Source organism: Nansenia antarctica, assembly GCF_963989245.1.
Source record: "Nansenia antarctica genome assembly, chromosome: 17".
Taxonomy (NCBI): Eukaryota; Metazoa; Chordata; class Actinopteri; order Argentiniformes; family Microstomatidae; genus Nansenia; species Nansenia antarctica.
The window spans coordinates 10,095,020-10,120,506 of record NC_137687.1 but is presented as its reverse complement, the minus strand read 5'-3'; the positions used below and the strand labels follow the sequence as shown (position 1 = coordinate 10,120,506).

The window sequence follows — 25,487 nt, the reverse complement described above, 5'->3', positions numbered from 1 at the left end:
GGTTTGTTCTGTCATTTGGAGTAGTATGCCAAACAGTTAGTGGCAATTCTGTATTTCTATGTACAGCTCAACATTCCGTTTTTTTTTGTTTTTTTTAAATGTAAGTACCAAACAAGTCAAATGCATTTTAGTGTCAAGGTCGGTGTAGTAACATATCCTATATCCTGACTGTTTTTCAAAAATGTATTCTTCCGCACTTCAAAGAAATGTACCTATACAGTTCTAACTCCTCCTGGAATTGTATAGATATAGCATAGACATCATCTCATGCTGATTCTCTATCTGTGCATGAAGGCATTTCCTGCCCAGAGCCTTCTATTTACAAAGATGTGACAATGGACGGTCCCATTGGTTTTTCCCATCCATTGACAATTCTTACACCAAAAATGTAAATAATAAGGCTCTGTTTCTTATCTTCCTCCAAGACAATTTCATGTTAGGACTAATATGTATATTTCCCACGACAACTAGGCTCATAGACTCAATTAAACTCACACACTGATGAGTTCAGTCTCATTATTAAAGGTTTGTGCTTACAAGAAATGTTACAAAGCAGAGAGCAGAGATCACTCACTGGTCACGGCCAGTAGGGGGTGCCACAGGGCCACCAAAGCACTCAAGCCCAGTGCTGATAAGGCAACAGACTGTACATCACCACAGGGAATGAGGACATGAGGTAAGCTGTATGAAAACAACCACACTTTCCAATAATAGCCCCCATGTCATCAGTACGATGAGAAAATGGAATAAAGCTGTCTGTCTGTCTGTCTGTCTGCTGAGTGTGTAGCCTACTCACTGTTATTGTGTGTATAAAATGGTCAATAGAACAGGAAACAGGGGCCATGAAATTGAGTAAAAGTATATACAAACGCAAGAAATACTGAATATGAATAAATACTTAATGCCGTATGACATTCCTCACCCCCCCCCAGCCCCCCCCCAGCCCTTTCCCTCTAAAAAATACAACTTTTAAAATGGAAGACGTCGGACGCTGTGTGCAGCAGACCCCCCCCCCCCCCCCCCTGGCTAGCTCACAAGCTCAAGTCGAGGATGACGTGCTCAAAGATCTGCGTGTTGCCCTTGAAGCTGGAAGAGAAGATGAAGTCCCTGCGGTCGGTGGAAACCACAGTGAAGGAGCGCGGGGCCTGGATGTACACCTCCTTGAAGCGGTCGAAGACTTTCTTCTCCGCGTCCCACAGGTAGATCTGCGAGAAGGTGTAGTCGCTGCCCAGGGCCAGGTAGTGGCGCTCTTTGAAGAGGAAAGGCTGCAGGATCATCGAGCCCCGCGACGGCAGCGCCTGGATCTCGGAGAACTGCTTGGCGCTCCAGCGGAGCACCTTGGAGTCGCCGATGTAGCGGGTCATGGCCAGGTAGAGCTCCTCTTTGATCCGGAAGGTCTTGACGGTCACCACGTCCTCCATGTTGGGGATCTCGCCCTGCAGGGCGAACTTCTGGGAGCTCTTGTTCCACTGGTAGATGACGGGCACCTGGGAGCGGCTGGCCAGGATGAGGTGGGCCTTGCCGTCCAGGTCCACGAACTCGGCGTCCGTGTCGCGGAACCACTCGTGCAGGGACTGGTAGGAGTAGAAGCCCTTGTCGTTCCACTTGTAGAGGGTGGAGAGGCCCGCCTTGGAGCTGTCGGCGATCACGAAGAACCACTCGCCGCCGATCTGGAAGGACTCGATGTCGTTGGGCTTGGAGATCTTGGACACCTCGATGTCCTGGAACTTGCTGAACTTGCTCTGGTCCTCGTCGAACTTGTAGATGTGGGAGCCGCCGAAGAGCTGGGCCACGATGACAAACACCTGGTCCTTGATCACCACAGCCTTGCACCCGACAATGGACTGGCCTGAGTTTGGAGACACAAGATGGTTGATCGATAGTATTTGAAAAGACAAATGACATTGATGATATGGGAAGTACATCATATACAGTATATACACGTCTGAGAGGGAAGTGCTGAACCTAAAACACACAATATTCTCAAAATGAACATGAGGTTAATGTACAGATTGTCAGCTTTTATTTGAGGGCGTTTGTAGAAATATTTGGTTTCACAATTTAGAAATGATAACTCTTTTTATACATAGCCTTATTTTCAGGACATGAAAAGTATTATTTGGACAATTGGCTTGACGGTGTTTCGGATTAGTTAGGTCTCTTGTCTTATCATTTGTGCAGCCATAAGAGAGCTGTCGATGTCTAGTAGTCGTTATTCTAGGCTTTTCATTTGCATTTGGAGTCCATTTAGAGTCCTAGTGGTGTCTGTCAACATGAGACTAGAGAGGTGTCAATAAAAGTCAAGGAAGCCATTAAATCGGGGGAAAAAAATCAATCGGAGACTCAAACTCAAACCTTAGGCACGTACCAAAAAAAATCAAGAGTTTAGTGCATCATTAAAAATGAAGAAAGCACTGGTGAGCTCAGAAATCACAGACGGCCTGGTAGGCCAAAGAAGACCTCTACAGTCTGTGACTGAATAATTCACCATAATTTACTCAAAGTAGGTCAACTGCTGCCCAAAGGAAGATCCCGAGTGTCTGGTGGGGTCAGTGGGTCACATTGGGGTCAGTGGGTCACAGACTCCAAGCAGTTATTATATGCAAAGTATATGTGACCAAATACTAAAACATGCTTAATTTGGACACAATATTAATCTGTCCAAACACTTGGTGCCCTGAAATAGGGAGACTATGTATACAACATGATGTTGTTTCTACATGGTGCAATCAATATTTATACAAATACCCTTTAAATAAAAGCTGACAATGTGTTACTCTAACCTCATTTATTGTTTGATTCCAAATCAAAGCTTCACTGTCCAAATACTTATGGAGGGCACTATCTCTGCAATATGCAGATATATTAAGATTTTAAACGAACGGCAGAATCGCATAGAACTGCAGCACAGGATATAAATGTCAAAAGTTTCCTTCTACATTCAATAGTTTCTTTAGGAGAATCGAAGAAAATCATTCTTACAATACAAGAAATAAGAGTCAACTCTTATTGCCATCCACTCGTACATCCTTGTCTCAATTTAGTCTTCACTTCAGAGGAGCCAAAGTATTTAATCAACTCCCTTCTCATTTCTTTGACCTCTCACCCTACTCGTTCAAAAAGGCTGTCAAACTACACCTATTTCTTGATCACGATTGATTTACTGGATTAGTTTTTCTCTTGTAAAGTTTACTATTACTGTTGTCTGAAGCTAATCCAAAAGTAGACAAAAGACATGTCGCAACACAAGCCAAAGCATACCTGTAATGTTGTCATAAGTCCTGAAGTTCATCTCAATGTGGTCCCACTGTAACACCATACAGCTCTCCGTGTTGGGCGCAGCGATGGCCACGTAGACGTCGTTCTTATAGGAGAACGTGTCCACAGACAGAGACTCGGACGGGACTGTCTGGTGGAGGATAAAATCTGTGGAGAAGAAGAGACAACACTAGCATGAGAGCTTACAACAACCTTACAATACAAACGTACACTAGTATAGGCAATAGGAGTAACATTATATTGTTGTGTAGTAGTGTAATGTATTGCAAAACACATGCTCCCAGACTCTGGAACACCCTACCTGAGAGCCTGAGATTGTCCAAAACTCTGGAAACATTTCAGCGAGACCTCAAAACCTACTTATTCTTAATCTGGCCTTTTAAAATGCCCATCTTAGTTGTTGCTTTATCTTCTTTGGTCTTTGTGAAGCGCGTTGGGTCACATTTAGTGAGAAATGCGCTATACAAATAACATTTGATTTGATTGGATTAATGGGGGGGGGGGTGGCTTTTGCCATCTACACCAGCAGCAGTTAGCCAGCTTCCTCACCAGTGGAGGTGCATTCGTTGTGCAGGCTGGCCATGTCGTTGAGACGCTTGTCCTTCATCTCCTCGGGCCCGGCGCACACGACATCCGACACCGTGGCGTTGGTGCTCTTCAGCCACGTCATCAGCCACTTGGCGCGGCAGTCACACTCGAAGGCATTGCCCCGCAGGTCCCTGTGTGCAGGGGGACACGTCAATCATCACTGCAGGACCGCATGCTGCCTGACAGACATCTAACATCTAAAATCGAACATCTAACATCTAACAGTGATCTGTCTGAATAAAACTCTGCCTGGGTGTGTTGTGCTTCACCATTCTTTCTGCGAACATGTGCCCTACCGATTAATAACTCTGTAAAATATTGTTCTTTGATGGTATTAACAATGTAATGATGGATTAACACAGCGTTACATCACATTCTAATGAGTAATTCAAGACTAATGTCTAAGACTAACACTAATATACTAAGCATAATCTTAGAAGGGGTCAAATACATTACCACAAAAATGCTAATTGACACCAAATGCTTCACATATCGCTCATTAGCATTCTGGGAAGGTTCCTGTTTCCAATCAACAAACACAAACGGTTGTCTTTGATCTCGCAGAGGCTGTGTTTACCTGAGAGTACCGCTTCACATTGAGAGAATCCGAAACACAAACTTACAGCTCTATGAGTGAGTCCAGGTCAATGAAGAGATCCCTGGGCAAGGCTTTGATGTTATTGTTTGCCAAAGACCTGGGTGGAAGGAGACAGCACTGTCAGATCTCTGTATATGACATAATCCTGTTAAAAGAAAAAGAGTTCTGACCCATCTTAAGGGTTTAAATGCGAATTTTTGCATTCTTACAAGAAACCCATTTAAGAACAAGTGATCACTTTCGAATTCGCAAGGACTGGGTTGGTCAATTATTGAATTCTAACTTTCATCATAAATCAAAACGTGCTGCCATTTTGGTTAATAAATCCACACCATTTATTGTGTCAGATGTTATTACGGACCCTAAAGGGAGATATGTTATAGTCACGGGGAAGTTATTTTCCACTCCCCTTGTTTTGGCCAATTGATATGCTCCCAATTGGGACGATACAAATTTCATATGCACATTTTTTATCTACTATTCCAAATAGTATTTTGCATTTTGATTCACACTCACTCATTTTAGATCTCTGTATATGGCAAAATATACAATTAAAAAGCCAGGAAATACAGAAGACTGAAGACACATTTCGCTGTCAATAAATACAAATGGCCCCAGATGTTTAATTTCCAGGCCAGTCACTGACAGATTCCTTTGGAATTCAGGACCGTCCGTCCTGACACTACACTACACTTACTGTGTGCTACTGTAATGGAACACTAGGCTTGCTTAATTATTTTTTGACAGCGGATTGACATTGAAACACATCTCCAGGATGCCTTGTTAGAAGTCAGTGTTGGTATAAGGGAAAAACATTTTACTCCTTTTTAAAAATATCCCTAAATTAAATATTTCCTTTACTGATGAAATGAATCAGAGATGATTTGAACTTACAGGTGAGTCAGGTCTCGGAGTCCTCTGAAGGAATATTTGGACGCCGTCTCAATCTTATTACTCTCAATGAAGCTGAAAAACAGATTTTTGTTCATGGATTGTTATTGTTATTATATGTAGGCAAAGCATAATGCAGTGGAATTCATCAGAAATATCACATAAGATATTAAGTAACCTATCCACTTAGAAAACAACTTTTTTCGACAATAACCCCAATCTTTGGGCAATGAGGAACTGGTCTTGAGTTAACACTATAATCCTGAGGTCAAACATTCCGGCTACTACAACACGATTCCACTTGAGAGCTGAAATTACAGGAAGAACTCCCAATTTTCACTAACTCCCTTTCCTGGCTCCCTTGTGTTTTAGTGTGCCTCTAACCCTAACCCTAAATGCTGCCTTAGAAAGCCGTTAGTACAGTACCTGCATGTTGGTGTCAGGCTTGATTTATACTCAATATAAATAGTGCCCACAAATGAGTGACCTCATCACATGGTGATAGTACTGAAGACATGTAAAGAACAGAAAGCAGGTGTGGCCTGGGGTGGTCCAGTGGTCTAGCACTATGGCCTGGGGTGGTCCAGTGGTCTAGCATCATGGCCTGGGGTGGTCCAGTGGTCTAGCACTATGGCCTGGGGTGGTCCAGGGGTCAAGCACTATGGCCTGGGGTGGTCCAGTGGTCTAGCACCATGGCCTGGGGTGGTCCAGTGGTCTAGCATCATGGCCTGGGGTGGTCCAGTGGTCTAGCACTATGGCCTGGGGTGGTCCAGTGGTCTAGCACTATGGCCTGGGGTGGTCCAGTGGTCTAGCACCATGGCATGGGGTGGTCCAGTGGTCTAGCACCATGGCCTGGGGTGGTCCAGTGGTCTAGCACTATGGCCTGGGGTGGTCCAGTGGTCTAGCACCATGGCCTGGGGTGGTCCAGGGGTCTAGCACCATGGCCTGGGGTGGTCCAGTGGTCTAGCACCACGGTTTACAGTGCACACATTATGTCCATGTCGGCATGGGTTCGATTCCAGCCCATGCCCTGCTGACATGCCCTCTCTCCCTTCTTCTCCTTACTTTCCTGTCTGTCTTCACTATCTCTGTCCAATAAAATGGAAAATATGAGTGGGACTGCCCCACTCAGAAAAATAACTTTAAAAAAGAACAGAAAGCAGTGCTTACAGGTACTCCAGGTGTGGAAGGCCAGAGAAGGCATCATCCCTTATGGTTGTGAGTGAATTTGAATTAAGAAGCCTACGACAAGAAAAAAGAAAGAGAAGACATTAAAAGTGAGGTCAATAGAAACACGTGAACAATATGCAAACACAATCTGGGTTAGTTATACGTTCCATAACCAAGTGCAAAGTATGATCATCCACAAACAAACAACGGTCATCTTACCAATGACATCAAACCGCTGTGTTCCCACAAAGTGGGATGGCTTTCATTTGAGGTTAAACCCTCTAGTACTGTATATCATATCGCTGACAACATCAGTTCTCTCTCTCTGTTTCCTCTGTGTAACCTTATCACCTGAGAGAATGTCAAAGGTACTAATTGCTCATTGATACTCTTTCTCTGTGATAAACACAAGGGTCACTGTCAATGACAGAGGCAGGTGTGCAGTAGACAGGTAAACAGCTGATGCTTACGTCTTACGATTCTAGAACCAGAACATTGTTTTAGACTCTAGACTCTAGAACAATGTAACTGACATTCTAAGGGCCTAAAACTAAAATGTTCTGGCTAAGATACTAAAGTTGTACGAATGCAGCAAGAAAAAAAAAACTGGACGTGATCAGAGAAGCAGTACACAGCTCTCTCCTCCCTCTCAGTTGCTGTATGGTCAAGATAAGGATGGACGTCTCAAAGCAGACTAATACTCATATCGTATACCTGCCACGCCTGTTGTTTACCATCGCTACAGTCTAGGATCAATGCTGATCTGTGTGTGAATGCAGATCAATGGCTCTTCCGGTAATTATGAAAATAATGGAATGGACTTGCTGCTTTCAAACCAAAGCCATCAATATTATGGGAGCGTCATGTTTGGGGGAGTATTGACAGCTGTAACTGTATATAAATACAGTCAGCATGCACCCACTCAGGACCCATTAGCTGGAAGGAAGTCAGGAAATGCAAGCTGGCAATATAGCGAGAAGCCTTTTCATCCCACAGCTCCTCTGTGGAACTCTGAGGGCCATTACTGGATCAAACTTAGAGCACTTGAACTTCAAGGCATAAACAGAAAAGTAGACAACATTAACGCAAACATAGATAATGTTTGCTGTTTCGTGATAATCTATTAACGTCTAACTATTATTTGTGTTGTATACAGTTAGGTCACACCCATTGCAGTGATTTTAAAAGGAATGCTTGCTTATGTAGCCTTATGTACTATATGTAGCCTACTTTACTATGATTGAATAGCTACAGCACTTTTTGGACCATCAGTTAACTTGAATCCAACTTTATTGGGAGTTGCAACCGCAGAAAGAGAAAGCAAAGTGTTTTTGAATTCTTCCATATTCAGTCTTTATTATTGACTCACAAGAGTTGGAGAGAAGGCATGTGAGCGAACATAGCCTCCTTGACCTCGGCGAACGTCCCGTTGACAATGCTCCTGTCAAAAAATAAAAAGTAATTAACAATCATTTGTAAATAAATACCCTGTTACCAAATGAGATCATTCAATACAACCGTATCCTACTTTCAGTCGTAGGCCTACTTAAACGCGTCACAGGCAAATTATGGTATGGATATGGTAGAACCATCATGTTTAAAAGATCTAGCATTTCACCAAAACATAATATAATTTCAGCTTGTCGTGAGCTTAGAATGATAAGGTTCTATCTCCGTTTAGAATGATAAGGTTCTATCTCCGTTTAGAATGATAAGGTTCTATCTCCGTTTAGAATGATAAGGTTCTATCTCCGTTTAGGGCAGTTCAGAGATATTGAGCGTCAAAGTTTTTACATTCCATTATGTTTTGTGAGATGGAACCTTTGTATTTTATGAATTACTAACTCAAAAATATCTACATTTTAAAAATAACACCACACAGGCATTAATACACAACTAATGGATCAGATTATGTAAAAAAAAAACTACATTTTGACAAAAATTGAGATCCTAGAACCTTATAATTCTAACGTCACGATATGTCTAATATTGCGGTATTGGTCATACCGAAATCAAATGCAAAATGCGTTCTGCCGGCCAAGGTAGCCCCCCATCTGCTACTTACAGTGAATTGATGTCGTTGGGGGAAAGCCTGGGAGCATAGGAGGACCCGACGCAGATGATCGACTCCTTGGAACAGCTGCATGTTGAAGGACATCTGAACACCCGTGGTTTCAAAGAAACCGGTGGAACCAAATACAATAACGCAATAACAGAAAATAATACGCAGTTTCTAACGATGGGAAGCATCTTTCTTGTCTTTGGGCGTGCATGTGTCGGGCGTGCATGTGGGAGGTTTAGCTAAGAACAGCCGAGGCAGAGAGCGCTGCTTCCACCCTGCACCATGAAATGCTGCACTGAAGCCCTGACATCAGCAATTCAGCTGCAGCTCTCTTCACAGCCCCCCAATTTAATTAATTATTTAGCCCAGTGCTCTCTCTCTGGTTATTATTGGTTATTAAACAAACATGTATCTTACTCTTAATACTGTTTTCACAGATTATTTGTTTATTGACATTATCTGTTTTCTATTGTTGGTAAATATGTAAATACGTAAATAAATTTGATTTAATTTGAAAAATATTATATTAATATTGAAGTTAACTGCAGATTATTATTTATTAATCTCTGAGTATTGGAGAAGGGGTAGGATTAAATAAACGTATGCTTCTTCCTACTCCTTTTCGGACATGTTAAGTAAATAGTGTTTTTTGTTTTGTTTTTTCTTGTTTTTGTTTTGTTTTTTGTTGTTATAACTATTTCTTTTTTCACGTTCGAAATAAAAGCTTTTATTCATTCATTCATTCATTCATACTTATATCGAGCGTAAACCTATGAATGCTTTACCTGCTGCATTGATGATATAGGCTATTGGGTTATTTCTCTCAATCCATGTTTAATATGATCAATGCATATGTGTGCTGTCTATTTCTATATCAAACTTGGCTATTTTGTCCATCATTTCTTCATGTTTAGGCACCATATGCAGGATTGCGCCCTCTTTTATTTTTTTATTTTTTACTGCAATACCAATTGCAATGACAATACAAAATAATATATTTGTCAATATTATTGTCTCCTCTTTTTCCCGATAAGCAAACTACTTCTAACTGACACAATTAATCTCTCAATCATATGTGTTAGTTACATGACCGTGAAACCAGCAAAGGAGTGGAAGTGGTTGAAAGTGAGGCCGTAATTTAGTTTGGATATATGTGATATATATGATATATACTGTATATATATATGTTGGTACTCACCAAAGTACTAATGTTGATATACTGTTGATAATCTGTTCTTCGTCAGCTCAATGATGTAATTTCTCAACAAAATAAATAAATAAAGAGAATCCGAGCACTTTGTTTACCCAGTGTTTTGGGTTTAGAATATGGCAGCATGCCATACGACGCCCTGGACCACAGATATAGGTCCCACTAGCTTACTGCGCCAGTAATTCTACATTCATCATATAGGAAGTTGGCACTTTAAGGCAAATATTGACATGATAGCTAGACGACCTAAAAGTTCGTGTCAGATCTGAAACGTGGAGGATTTATTTCATGACACAAACAAGGCTATAGCCTACATGGGAAAAGGCTCTTTCAAAAAGGAAAACATTTCTTTCAATTGAACTGCGCACGGCGCATTGACGGAGACGTCAAATCAGCACCATGGACAGAGACCAAGACAGAGACCAGGGACAGAGACCTTGGACAGAGACCATGGACAGAGACCAGGACAGAGACCAGGGACAGAGACCATGGACAGAGACCAGGGACAGAGAGAGATCACGGACAGAGAGACCACGGACAGAGAGACCAGGGACAGAGAGAGACCACGGACAGAGACCATGGACAGAGACCAGGGACAGAGAGAGACCACGGACAGAGACCAGGGACAGAGACCAGGGACAGAGAGAGGCCACGGACAGAGACCAGGGACAGAGAGAGACCACGGACAGAGACCAGGGACAGAGAGAGACCACGGACAGAGACCAGGGACAGAGAGAGACCACGGACAGAGACCAGGGACAGAGAGAGACCACGGACAGAGACCAGGGACAGAGATAGACCACAGACAGAGACCACGGACAGAGAGAGACCACGGACAGAGACTGAGGAATAAACAGCGACGTCCAACAGCTGACAAGAAGGTCCCCCCTCAAGCCTATTTTCTCTGCATTTAGGCCCTATAACCACCGTCCGTGTACAAAAAGGAAGTTGATATTAGGCTAGAGGAATAGCTATTGTATGCGCTTCGGCAATTAGTAATTAACGTAATAGTTCATTAACGAATACGGGTCTACGAAAGGGGGACAGGTCTCCCTTACATAATTCAGGAGATGAGAAGGCCGACGGGGCACTATTAGATCCCTGGTGGTGGCAGCCAGTTTCTCTCTCGTCACGGAACCGTAGGCCTAGCCTATATACCTGGGACATGGGGAGAGGAGGGACGATTCATCATCTGGCGGTAGCCCCGGGGTAATACTTTAGTATGATGGAGTACAGCACCCAGCAGCCGAGCGGGGGCGGGCTATTTAAAGGCATTCTATTCTGGTGAGGATGGATCAGAATACACAATGTTTGGGTTTGAGGGCACATGCGATAAAAATAAAAAAAAAAAGTGTATGGCCTACTGTACTGTATACTGTGTCTTGTCTTGTGCCCATTCAAGACGAGCTAATGAGATTAGGCATGGCTGCCTGCTGACAAAAGACTTCAGGTCAATACTTTTGTGAGCATTATAGGCATTATTAGACTGGTATTGATTATTTTATGGATATACCATAATGGATTGCATAGGCCTAGTATATAAAGCCACACTACACGCCCCTTTTCTGAAGGAATAATATAAGATGATAACAACACAACCCTACTAAATCTGATTTTGCTCTCTAAAAATTAAATGTGCACACTTTTCACTGTGAAACCTCAGTCTAGATTCAGTAAAAGAAATCCAATCCCATTAGGTTACACACGTGAATCATGCTTATATGCCATAATCAGCCTTAAAAACATAACGACATATCAATCCAGCTATTCAACTCATTCTAAGCATATAACCAACAATACACATCTCATAACCTTCAGGGGGGCTGATTCAAAAGGACTGACTGTTACTCAGTTGTTTTGTCTTCAAGTCAACGAAAAACTACAATGGCAGATTTAATTGTACTTCTTGGGATTGACACTACTGCAGTATAGACTTGATCAATATGGAGGCCTTAAAACTAGCCAACGCCAAAAACTATGTCTGACTCTCTTCGTCTATTCTGCGCAGCACACGGCATCGCTGCAACGTCAGCAGCAGATGGGGGGGAGCAGGGTGAGGAGACGGGGAGAAAATAGGAAATTATGCTACCTCAGCGTAGAGAGGACCCTGAATAACACACTGTGTGCGTTGATGCGGTGGAGGAAGAACCATCTGAAAGAGGTATAGTGAGAGAGACAGAAACTGCAATAACGGAGAGAGGGGGAGGAGTGAGAGAGAGGGAGCGGGAGCGGGGGGATTAGGTTAGGGGAACAGGGGGAAGAGAGAGAGAGATAGAGGGAGAGAGGGAAAGAGGGAGAGAGAGGGAAAGAGGGAGAGAGATAGAGAGAGTGGGAGAGAGTGAGATAGAAAGAGAGAGAGAGAGACAGAGGGGGAAAGAGGGAGAGAGAGAGAGAGAGAGAGAGAGAGAGAGAGAGAGGGAGAGAGAGAGAGAGGGAGAGAGAGAGAGAGAGGGAGAGGGAGAGAGATAGTGAGAGAGAGGGAAAGAGGGAGAGAGAGAGACAGAGGGAGAGAGATGGAGAGAGAGAGAGAGAGAGAGGGAAAGAGAGAGAGAGAGAGAGAGACAGCGGGAGAGAGAGAAAGAGAGAGAGAGGGAGGGAGACAGAGAGAGAGAGAGAGAGTGTAATGGTTCTTCAGGGACCCCAGATCATGAAACATTTACACACTCTTGTACTGTACATGTCAAGCATGTACACTCTGAAGCAGCAGTAGCTATTCATAGCCAAATCTTACGCAACCCATTGTCTTTCTCCAAACACACAGAGAAAATACAAAATACAGAATATGACTGAGGCAGCTGTGCTGCAGTAGGCCTACAGAACAATCTACCTTCTCGGAAACGATCCAAAACATCAACATGTTTCCGAGAAGAAGAGAAACAGAGAACATGGACAGTGTAGTATAGATTAGTCATCTATCAGTCAATGAGGCAGTCACTGCTCACTCGCCTATAGGGAAGTCTATTTCTGTTCCTTGAGGCGACGCTTACACTGCTTGATTGGGTTTGGAGGAGAAAAGGGAATAAGGGCCAATGGAAAGCCCTGATATGTGAGTACAGTCTGTCTGCTTTGATTATAAGCCAGTTCTCGTAGTATCATAGTGTTCCTCTAGAGACTCCCGCCCTTCCTCCCTGATCCCTCTGCAGTAGATGTGGTTATCTCTGGACTCTTTGGGTGTAGATCTATATTTATGAGTATAGCGTAGCCTTATTGATTCCAAACGGGGCTGGGGTTGATATGATATAAGTATCTGTTACATTGCAAATGGGGCAAATGAAAAGGAGACGGCAATGGAGTGGGTTGGGACGGGGGTTAATGCCCCTGTAGAAATGTGTATCATATTCCAACACACAAAGAATGAAAGCTTCGTGAACAGAGACACATTTAGTTGCATGAAATAAAATACTTGTCTTAAAGCAGAGAAAGGATTTCATCAATAGCCCTCAAGATGTTTTTTCTTGATCCTGAAGTGGATGGGATTGATTTCCCCCATATCTTCTCTCGCTTGTGGGGGAGACATAGCTTGTTCACTCCTGTTCAATGACAATAACATTAGGGTACACTGGGATCTCCTGACAACACTTCTATATTGGGGTGGCTGTGGTGCAGGAGGTAGAGTCGCCGTCTAATGATTACAAGGTTGGCAGATCGGCGGTTCTAGCCCCGGCTGGCCACATGTCGAAGTGTCCTTGGGCAAGACACTGAACCCCAAAATTGCTCCCAGTGAGCGGGCCAGCGCCTTGCATGGCAGCTTACCGCCATTGGTGTGTGAATGTGTGTGTGAATGTGTGAATGAGAGGCCGTTGTAAAGCGCTTTGGAGCAGCAAAAAAAGGCGCTATTTATAGTCATTAGATCGATGTTCAGTCTCGCATAGGAGCCATACCTCCACATCACGTTCCTCTCACATCTCCCGTTGAAAGATTGAACCGGACGGAGCGACAGGAGAATGTTTACGCAATTTCATTGGATGTTTACATTAAAAGAACCCTCCTCCCTCTACATGCCTGTAGAATGGTTGTTTATTGTTATTATAATAATAATAATAACTTATTATTAAATTATTTGTAGAGCACTCTTCCTGCAAACGTTGCAGCTCAAAATGCATTATTTAATCACTATTTAATTGAGTCATTTAAAGGCAATGTTGCATCCCTAATGTAAACTGGCAGTGCATTCCACAATCTGGGTGCATAAAATGAGAATGCAGTCTCACCAAATCTCTTCTGTTGTACATGTGGTACACAGAGAAAACCAGCGTCAGAAGACCAGAGAGCTCTATTGGGCTGATATGCTAGCAAAAGCTCTTTCAGATATTCTGGTGCTGTGCCAGTGAGAGCTTTATAAACAAGTAGAAGGATCTTGAAATCTATTCGGAACTTAACAGGAAGCCAGTGTAGAGTCTCTAAAATAGGAGTTATATGAGCTTGTCTGCTTATGTGCATATGTTATGTGCATTGTTTGACCGGGTAGGAGGCGTTCTTTTTTTCGTACCCGCATTCAGCGTAATGCACGCCCACCTTCAACCTGCCTCTGATTGGCCGAACGTACGCCCACCTTCAGCGAAGCTCCTGACTACTTCAGCCACCTGCCTCCCGGGAAAAAACCCTAACCCTAATTTTGCTTAATTTTGCTCCGTGAACGTTTAATATGGATTGCCAAATAGCTCCCGTATAAACGTCCGCCATCTTTGTTTATACATTTTTGAGACTGGGAACGTTCGGCCAATCAGAGGCAGGTGTGCGTGCATTACGCTGAAGGTGGGCGTGCATTACGCTGAATGCGGGTACGAATTTTTTTTAAGCGGGTAGGAGTATTCTGCAGAGTGTAGAAAATGGAAGAAATAATTCAGTTTTTTTTTCTTTCCTAGGAAAGCCTTGTATCAATGAGGTTAGTTGGCTATAGATTTACTGTAAGGAAAGGTATATGGTTAGATATAGAGTTTTTATTGATAGTTACAACAGCTTCCATGTCAACACTGTACAATCAGCAGAGCATCTTCAGACACATACAGAGACTGAATATCAGTGTAAATATTAGTAGGGACAATTACAAGTCCCTGGGAATGTTGTAAGTACACTATGGCATTTAATGTCCTATACAAACAAGTGGTAGACTACCCATCAAGTACTCACAAAAACCACCAGAGATGGTCAACCACATTCAACAGGCATTGATGTTTAAAAAATATGTGACACATTCTAATGCTTAGGTCCTCATGTCGGGATCTGATGTAATGATCTGACTTTTCTTTTCCAAAAATGTAAAATACATTTCCACGTTGTTGAAAATCAACGACACGTCGCTAGTCGACTAACACAACTTGTTTTTGAGCCTGCTAACAATGTAAAGTAGTGTTGTAGTTAACTAGATAGCAGTGGGGATTACTCACCCAATCCATTTCGTTGCAGTATTTTTGGCTTGACTAGCGAGTTTGTGTTGTGATTCTCAACAACGTTGAAACGTAGTTCCGTGTTTCAAAAGAAAAGTCTGAACATTTTGATTGGTTGCTGACATGCGGACCGAATGATCAGACTGTGTCACATGTATCTTCACTCTCCAGCTGGAGACCCTCCAGGCCAGTAGGGGGCGACGGAGCGATACTTCTAGAGGCGCCGCTCTCTTTCCTCAGGCTCTTCAGGCACTTCTCCAGCCTCTTGATGCACAGCGTCACGTCGTGGCGTGTGATGCCCACGGCGGAGGCGGCGTTGAGGTAGGGACACAGGTACGCCTCCGAGTGGGACATGAAGCCCCGGAACGTGTACCCGCTCACCGTCTGCTCGTTGCCAAGGGGAACCACCCTGAAAACATACAGAATACCATGAAGTATATACAGGGTTCCCACACCTTCTGAAACATCAAATTCAAGCACCTTTCAAGGACTCAATTCCCTCAAATTCAAGGACCCAACACGGCATAGTTTGAGACAGATCTAGATGAGAATTTATATAATAGGAACTCTCCGCTCACAGACAACAATTAAAAAGAGAGGCTTGAATGTGTGAACACTAGATGGTCTCTTGCCTTCTCTACCACAGCACAGCAAAACAATATATTGTGAAAGATGTGTTAAGTTAAGCAATACAGTGACGTATTTACTAGTTGACGAGCTAAGTAAAACATTGATATATATATATATATATATTATTTATTTATTTGTTATTTTTAAAAAAAATTGAGAGAGAGAGAGGGGAATTCAAGCACTTTCAATGACCCACAACTATTTAGAAAAACTTTTAAGACCTTGATTTCTTTTTCTCAAATTCACAAACTTTCAAGGATTACAAGGCCCCCGTGGGAACCCTGTATATAATGGATAGATCCGGTCCATTGTCTCTATTGGTCAGTTTGTGTTCCAGCCGTGCCGATATCCATGATATACGCACGGCTAAATGGAATGTTGACATCTTTTCTTATTACCGTACTCCTCGTTTGTATATATTACCGTTATCGAAGTTTACATTCTTACCGTTGCCGATAAACAACTGTTCAGTGGATGAATATACTTACAATAAAACATAGTTCCAATAAAATACATTAATTAAAAGTTTGTCTTGTCTTTCTTTTCTGAAATATTGATAGATAAATGTGGTAACCGTTGTATAAAAGCGCTATGGAACGAGAAGCCGTGGTACATCGTGGACTCTGCTTCGTGTCGTGCCTAACCACCCCGCTAGCTGTGCCAAAAGCCACGATATACCATGGCTTCTCGTTCCATAACGCTGCAGAAGACAAACAGACTGAAGAACAGCTTCTACCCCAGGGCCATCCAGGCCCTGAACACAGCAAAGACCTAAGTTCTGGGCCCTGGACAGTCTGGACGGATTGTATGGCAGCTGCTGGACTGAAAAAATCAGGTGTAGTGCTGAGGCACAAACATGTACATTTCAAGCCTGCAAACTGTGACACTTTAAATAACGTGAAACAATACTATTGTGCAATATGACAACCCTAGTCGTCTATCTGTACAGTATAGTACAGTGGATTGTGTACATAGCCTTTATTTATGTAAACCAGCTCCTTCCCTTCTTGTGATTTTTTTTTTAAAGTTTTTTTTTCCCTTTTCCTAACACCAGGGGAGCCACCCCTCCTAAATTTCGTTGTTTGGTACCTGTACTGTAGCAATGACAATAAAGTCCATTCATTCATTCATTCATATCGCCTAGATTTTTGTGTTCCATGGAAACCAACTGAAAACCATCTTCTATAGTATCGGTTGAGGGTGGAGGTGGAGGTGGGTGGGCTCCGGTATTCCAAATTATGGGCATCCCTGGCAGAGTAGAAAATGAGGTAAAATTCCCCAAATCCCTTTGCCCACCACCGCCTTACAGGAAAGCTCTTAAAAAAAGACTGTCAGTCCTTATTATTGTAATCCCTCTGAGTTGGACCCCGTCTATGCAGTCTCCTCAGCCTCCTCCTAGCTCATCACTAGTAGAGCTGAGGCACAGGGGAGGCACTGCGGCATCATTAGAGAGGTTGCGGTTTTTGATATAAAACAAATCTCCTTCTCAGACTTACGTATGGTTCTGACGGCCCCTCAGACTACCAGGCAACAATCTGCAAACTAAGATTTCGACGACACCTTTTGAGAGCAACTGATATCATGGGGCATTTTTGTGTGCCTATCAAATACTGCAATATTCATTGTCTAATCTTTAAGTGTGCCCACTCTCAGTCCAACTTGACAGCAACTTGAGCTGGACCACGGCCAGATTTAGACTATGGCCAGGCCAGGCCAGACCAGTTTAACTTAGACATAGGAGGAGGAGCCAAGCCTAGTGGTCAGCAATGGTCAACAGAGCAGCAGAACAGCATGGACATAGGATAGAGCCATGTAAGGATAGAGCCATGTAAGGAAGACCAATGTCAATATTGTGAGTTACGACAGACAGATGCTAAGTCTATCCTCTCTCTGTGAACTGGTATATAATCTGTAACAAACTTCAATACTTCGCTCGGCCTCTCTTGTGTGTCGCAGCCACACACACACACCTAACGAAGCATGCTGCCTTGGAAACATCTGTCCAGAGAATACAACCCAGATCTGCACAAATCAATGATTTAGGATATAGGATATCTCTCCGTATAACAGCATTTTCTTGAGGAAATATTGTTGTGGGATTTTTTTGTGGGATTTTTTTGCTTGACAGAGTATTCGGTTGTTAAGTCGTGACGTGTTTCCGGGTCCAAAGTTGGCTGAGGCGCTCTCTTCGAAATGCCTCAGTAATAATAATAATTCATTATATTTATATAGCGCTTTTCCGAGGCTCAAAGACGCTGACAAATATGGGAAAAACGGGAAAGTGCTGTGTCCCTTGTTGTATGAATAGATCCGAGTCTAAAAAACGATTGAACTGTCATTCTACCGCTGTAGTACACTGGTACTCTGGTGCGAGGAATTTCTGGTTTGGAACCGGAAATTGCTAAACGTCACGTTTGACGTCAGACATAACAACCGTATTCAGCAGTGGAAGTCTATTAAATCTCCAGAAGTCACTGGAGGGCTGGGAGGGTAGGACATCTCAATTGTGAAATCCCTCCACTGCTCCAGTGAAAAAAAAAATCAATGTCTGACTCCTGAGCCAATATGTACAACAGCAGTGGCCATTAGAGAAGGGGAAGCATTATAATGAGCTGTAGGCTTCCATCTTATGTACTCTGTTTGTTTGTCCCACTGTGTGGAGGTCTCATAGATGTAAGTACTAATGGCGCTTCTCCACTACCGTCCCGTAACCGTACCAGAACTTGAACTCCCGCTTTGTTTTGCTTTCTCCATTGCCAACTGGGCCGTAGTACCCGCACTGATTTTAGCTACCCTTCCTGACTCAGAGGGAAAGGTACCATCCGTGCTACGATGTGACGCTGCAGACCGTTGATTGGTTTGATTGATAAGTGACACGTCATACAGCTGTTGTTTACAATGGTCCGAGAGCCTTGAGACCGAAAGCTCGCAATAAACATAGTTTTTTGCACAGATGAGAGTGTGAAAATGCTGTTTTTGGACTGGCAGATCATTTCACTGCAACACTAGATTCTCACATTATCGATAGACGGAACTCCTTTAATCTATTATGATTCTCTCTCATCTGTTCATGAGGGATTTAGCAATACTAAAAAGCTAATCAGTAGCTGCCAGGGTAAAAAACTTTTTTAAATATACGGCTTTCCTATTAAGTGAAGTTTGCAGCACTTGCCAGACCATGACTTTTGGAGCAGGTTCAACAGTGGCATTGGTAATGAGCTTGTTCACTTGCGGGAAACTCTGCGGGGGAGGTGGAGGGGGGGGATCCTTTGGTGCGTATATAAGCTAATAGGACTGTAAGAGCTTTTCAATTTGAACCCAAAACATCACTGAAGAATGACACAGATAAATCATTCATGAGGATGTTTAAAATATTTACACCGCCTCCCCCTGCCTCGTCACAAACTATTAGGTCAGCCCGCCCCGAAAATAAAAAAGAATATGCTACAACAAAATAAACAAGATTAATCACAATCGCATCGCGCTAATCGAACAAAACATCAATGAGGAAACCTTCCCCGTCGATATCACTGCAGGATTTCTCCTCTCTCTCTACAAATCTAAACGAATTACTTTCAGAGAGAGAGAGAGAGAGAGAGAGCATTAATATTCAAGTCATTGTTTTTCTCTCAGATGGGGTTTTTCAGACCAATTTGTATGTGTGTGTCTCAGTGAGAGAGGGGAGAAGGTAGAGTTGGCATTGTCTTATAAGCGTAATGGAAGCTGCTTCATTCAGGAGACGGACCAGACTCTCTGCATCTCACTAGTCTGAAGTGCCTCCCTATGCTTCATCATCACTTACAGTGAACAGTACTGGTCAATGCAATGTGTTGGATCCCTACCAGGTAACATTCCCTTTAAATGGCCCAGTTTTTTTCCCACACCCTTAAGTTGGAGATGCAGGAAATTTAGACTATTCAAGGAAATCGCATTAGACTACTGAGACAGACCCTCTGTCTACAGTGGGGGAAATAGGTATTGAACACATCAACATTTTTGTCCGGGTAAATGTATTTCCAATGGGCCTATTCAAGTGAAATTTGCACCAGACTTTGGTATTAACGCTTTTTTTTCCTGTTTCATTCCACTTTATTACACATAACTTTATTTACATATGGACTTTAATGTTTAGATTTTGTTGTCTGGATTGTTTGAGTGTTAATACCAAAGTCTGGTACACATTTCACTTGAATGGGCTCATTGGAAATACATTTACTGGACAAAATGTTGATGTGTTCAATACTTTTGTGCCTTTTCACGAGCGGCACCCCACCTCTGGAACTCTCTCCCTCAACCACTCAGAGACTCACCCTCACTCTCCACTTTTAAATCTAACCTCAAAACCTACCTGTTCTCCCATGCATACAACCTCCCCTACCCCTAACCATCTCCCCTAACCCTGCCCCCCCCCTCCCCCCCTCGGACATTGCTGTGTTAATTGTTCCGTGAGCCTGTTCGTTAACTCTGTGTTCTATGTGCTCATGTTATCTGTTTGCTTGTTGTTTCTGTGTGTTTCTGTTTTTCCCATATTGTCAGCATCTTTGAGCCCCGGAAAAGCGCTATAGAAATACAATGAATTATTATTATTATTACTTATTTCCCCCTCTGTCTCTCTCTCACTCCAATCTCTTTCCCATCCCCCCTGCAGGCTGTTTTCTGCAGGCTGTTTCTTGCAGACTGTTTCTTGCAGACTGTTTCTTACCTGGCTCCAGACACCTGCCTGGTGAACAGCATGGAGCCCAGCTGAGTCACGGCCTGGTCACTCTGGGCCTGGAGGCCATCCAGAGACATGGCTGCACGACACACACGCACACACACGCACACACACGCACACACACGCACACGCACACACACGCGCATGCACGCACGCGCATATACACACACACACGCGCACACACACACACACACGCACACGCACACACACGCGCACGCACGCACGCACACACGCGCATATACACACACACGCGCGCGCACGCATATACACACATACACACACACACACACACGCACGCGCATACGCACACACGGGCACACGCACACGCACACGCATATACACACAAACACACACACACACACACACACGCAGACAGAGACACAGGCACACACACACAGAAGGGAAGGTCGTCAACAACAGCATGCATGGGACAGCCGAGTTCCACCCTGCACTGTCAGGTCGCTAGGGCTGAGGAGACACAGTGGAGGACATACAGTAGATAACTTTCACAGCCTCTGACCAGAACAGGATGTATCATGCTTTTAGCACTATGAGATGACATATTGACACATTAAAATGGTTATTTCTCACCATAAATGTTATTTGGGAAATATTGTAGTATACAGTATATTACCCAGTGATATGGGGTTATGTGGGGTGTGCAGCAGTCTCTCTCCGTGAGCCTCAGCTAGCCTCTTCAGCTCCTGTGAAAGGTAGGCGTACATCTCCTTCAGAGAGAGAGAGAGAGAGAGAGAAAGAGAGAGACAGATATAAATAGCAGCAGAAGGCTCCCTCTCTCCGCCCTGCAGCCTTATTTTAGCAGCAGTCAGTTTTATTGCTAATCCAGCGGTTTCCCTCCTGCAGACAGACTACCCCCATCCCCCCCCCCCTCCCTCCCTCCCCTCTCCATCCTGTTCTCCCTGACCGTGCTAGCATTAGCGCTCTTACCTCAGCTGGCTGAAAACAGGAGGCTCTCTCTACGATAGCGTCACCATAGTTCCACCTCTGGCATCAGTTACGGGGGGGGGGCAGAGCTTCACTTTTTGCTAACGGTGCAGAAGGGCTGACAGTGACAACGTGCTTTCAACGCCTTCAAGAATCCAAAATGGTTGAAAAATATGATATTGCCTTAAGGGGTGAAGCTTGTGGCAGAGGACTGTTTTGGGAGAGTTGCGTAACCACTAGTGCAGCACTTCTAGGTTGGTTAGAACTTACAGAATGCAGCCCGATGTGGGCACTAAGGAATGGTATACTTGACTAAATGGACTGACTTATATAGCGCCTTATTCCAAAGCGCTTTACAACGGCCTCTCATTCACCCATTCGCACACACGTTTACACGCCAATGGCAGCAAGCTACCATGCAGCAACCATCTTAGCTGTCGCTTTATCTTCTCTGCTCTCTGTGAAGCGCACTGGGTCACATTTTGTGAGAAACGCGCTATACAAATAAAACTTGATTTGATTTGAGTGTGAGGAGTATAAAACCAGGTGCCGCATCAATATGCCGACGGACCGTTGTGCCGACAGCCCTCCCTGCATGTGAATGCTCTCCGCTTCTCTGTTAGGGTACATGTGGGAAGATGGTACATGTGGGAAAACTACGGTTCGGGTTAGGTGCTACGTCGACTTGGTACATGCTGGCATGTCTAACCCTAACCCTAATCCTATCCCTAACCCTACCCCTAACCCTAACCTTAACCGTAGCACCCTAGCACCTAACCCTAACCCTAGTTTTCCCACATGTACCGTCTTGTCAGCTCTTGCAGAAATCCGCTAATAAACTGTGGTCCGTCGGCATCGTGGTCCATCGGCACAGCGGGTGGGCCCCATAAAACCAGCCCCTTCAGTTATCTGCTGACCGAATAAAGGTCACGCCTAGCAGAGGTCAATCACTAACAGTCAACACCATCATCATAACGCAGATCCGGTTCCAGCGAATTCAGCTACTAAAACACCAACCTCTCGCATAGTGGTAATGTATACATACAGTCGCTTCAATTCTACAAAAACATCCACTTGGGCTAAATGATCACAACTATAGAAATATATCAAGACTAGTAGTGTGTTGAATTGCAATGAGAATGCTGTTGATTCTCTTGAGAGAATGTGAAGAAATCACTCGGTTCTCTGCAGTCAGAATGTTAAGAAATCACTCAGTTCTGCTGCAGTCACTATGATAATCTGGTCCGGAAACATCCAATATGCACGATCGGGACCGATGGGAATCATTGGGATGGGAGGAGAGTGCCAGGTGGCGTGAGAGACGACCAGAGGTATTTCCTGGTTGGATTTCAACCAGGAATAGAGCATGCTGGGGATTGTATGCCGTCCCACGGGGAGTACAATGTATCGACGCCATTCAGTCACGTGACACAGTGTACAAATATAGACAAACAGAATACCCCCCAGGCGAGGGGAGAGGGTATTCAGCACAGTACATATTTCCAAGGCAAAAGACACCAGGCTTTTTCCAACCGGTTAGGTAACTTCCACGTATTAGTGTCTGCAGTATCTGAAGGTGGTGCAGTGTGTCTGATACGTTTTAGGTTTCTGCATCGTTAGCTCAGGTAAAAGGGAGCGACTACGGCTCTTTTGGAAAGTGCCCCGTGCCCGCCCCCCCATCCCCCCCCCAACCCCCCACGGTCGATCGATTTCTCATTTCTGTAAAGCTTCCCTTTCGACACGGCAGTAACAACTAGTATCAGAGTGAGGATGCAGGTGAAAGTTCGAGTAATTCTGAGAGAGAAGAAAGTCATTCTGTTAAGAATACAGCAGTGTAGAGGGGGGGCATACTGCAGGGAGAAAGAAAGGGGGGGGGACGGGGGGGGGGACACCTCACCTTTCTCTCTGCTAAGAGTCTCTTGTATCCGCTGGCCCCCAGGGTGAGCAGGGTGATGAGCACGTCCAGAGAGGGAGAGGCAGAGGCTCGACCTGGGGGGGGGGGGGGGGGGGGGATAAATGGTAAATGGACTGACTTATATAGCGCCTTATTCCAAAGGGCTTTACAACGGCCTCTGATTCACCCATTCACACACACATTCACACACCAATGGCGGCACGCTACCATGCAAGGCGCTGGCCGGCCCGCTCATTGGGAGCAATTCGGGGTTCAGTGTCTTGCTCAAGGACACCTCGACATGTGGCCAGCCGGGGTTTGAACCGCCGTTCTGCCAACCTTACGATCATTAGACGCCGGCTCTACCTCCTGAGACACAGCCGCCCCTAATGTCAGTTAGGCCATCAGCTAATTGTGTGTCAGAGCAGACTGGACCTAGACCGTGACCAAACAAAGAGAGGACATATAGAAAGTTTAAATGTGTGGCCTGGGGGGGTCCAGTGGTCCAGCACCGTGGTCTACAGTGCACACATATCTCCATGTCGGCATGGGTTCGAATCCGGCCCATGTCCTGCTGACATGCCCTCTCTCTCCTTACTTTCCTGTCTGTCTTCACTGTATCTGTCCAATAAAATGAAAAATATGAGCGGGACTGCCCCACTCAGAAAAAAAAAAAGAGTTGAAATGTACTAAAAAAACAGCCTCATGTCACACATGAGTCATGTAGAAGTATAGATCAAACACGCCACTATGACTGACATTATTGATGGCTGACATTGCTAATTCGTTCAATTCACTGTAGGGCAATCTGTCAATGTCGACTGCTTCTGTAAGGGTGCTCTGGGCTTACTGTATGTAATGATTACTGCTGACCTTACACTCCCAGACACAGACACAAGATCAATAAACAGCAGTTCATTTGGGCATGTGTTAAGGATGTTGACTAACAAGACAACAACAAGAAATAAGCAGATCAGGGGGGTATTCCATCAACATCGCTAAAAGAAAATCCAGGTTTAGTCTGACAAAGTCTCGCGAGGGTTCCTAAAAATATACAGGCATATTCCGATAAATCTCGCGAGAGTTATCAAAAATAAGCCAGGATTTTCCTTTAGCGACGTTGATGGAATACCCCCCTGACATGCTATATCTTATCTATCAAATCATATACGACAGACATACACACGTCACATCCACAGGGTCTGATTGTGAAGAATGGATACAGCCTGAATGAAGCATCCATGTGCAGTGAGCATTCTGATAAAAGTCATAGCTGCACTTAAAATACAGAGATGAAGATGAACTGAGCATTTGCACAAGTATTATGTCAGTCCATTTACCATTTTATGTTTGCACCTGTTATTGGTAAATGGTAAATGGACTGACTATAGAGCCTTATTCCAAAGCGCTTTACAATGACCTCTCATTCACCCATTCACACACACATTCACACACCAATGGTGGCAAGCTACCATGCAAGGCGCCGGCCCGCTCATTGGGAGCAATTTGGGGTTCAGTGTCTTGCCCAAGGACACCTCGACATGTGGCCGGCCGGGGTTCGAACCGCCGATCTGCTGACCTTGCGATCATTAGACGCCGGCTCTACCTCCTGCGCCACAGGCGCCCCTGTTATTGTCAGAAGGGGTTTAAAAAATACAGAAAAAGACTACAGTAACTATGCCACTTTGACCTGCTGTTCACCTCATTCCTGACCTTAGCCTTTATCTGACATGGTGTGTGTTACCTTTCATATTGATGACATTGCAAATACAACCCATAAGAAGTGACAGTGGACAGAGGTGACAGTGGACAGAGGTGACAGTGGACAGAGGTGACAGTGGACAGAGGTGACAGTTGCACACACCTGGGTACATTCTGCTGATCTCCTGAATGAAGGTCTCATCGAAACCAGCTATGATGGCGCCACCTACTGGAACCATGAAGTTCTTGTCCAGGCTTTGTACGAAGGCATCGATTCTTCCAACACGAGCCCCCTAAGGAGTTTACAACAACAACAACAACAACACATTAAAAATAAAAATAAATAAATTACAATAATTATATTGCAAAACCAACACATTTATATGCACATAAACTACTGCTTTGACACAGCCAAGGC

The 25,487-nt window shown here is 44.1% G+C and overlaps 2 protein-coding genes across 2 annotated transcripts in view; both read right to left on the bottom strand.

The window, feature by feature from the left end:
- Positions 1–1,031: 1,031 nt before the first annotated feature.
- Positions 1,032–8,776, bottom strand: lgi2a (leucine-rich repeat LGI family, member 2a; the record flags this gene model as incomplete). The annotated part of the gene is made up of 8 exons (XM_080547854.1): positions 1,032–1,849; positions 3,262–3,426; positions 3,829–3,998; positions 4,491–4,562; positions 5,360–5,431; positions 6,527–6,598; positions 7,896–7,967; positions 8,592–8,776. The coding sequence occupies 8 exons, from the start codon at positions 8,774–8,776 to the stop codon at positions 1,032–1,034; spliced, it is 1,626 nt and encodes a 541-aa protein (XP_080403980.1).
- Positions 8,777–14,783: 6,007 nt separating this feature from the next.
- sepsecs (Sep (O-phosphoserine) tRNA:Sec (selenocysteine) tRNA synthase) overlaps positions 14,784–25,487 on the bottom strand; it is a gene marked incomplete at its 5' end in the record, with an annotated part of 29,007 nt that continues 18,303 nt past the window's right edge. The window contains 5 exons of the mRNA XM_080547629.1: positions 14,784–15,594; positions 20,518–20,608; positions 21,164–21,257; positions 23,372–23,463; positions 25,233–25,362. Of these exons, the coding sequence (XP_080403755.1) occupies positions 15,324–15,594; positions 20,518–20,608; positions 21,164–21,257; positions 23,372–23,463; positions 25,233–25,362 (678 nt within the window). The 3' untranslated portion in view covers positions 14,784–15,323. The remainder of the gene's footprint in view (positions 15,595–20,517; positions 20,609–21,163; positions 21,258–23,371; positions 23,464–25,232; positions 25,363–25,487) is intronic.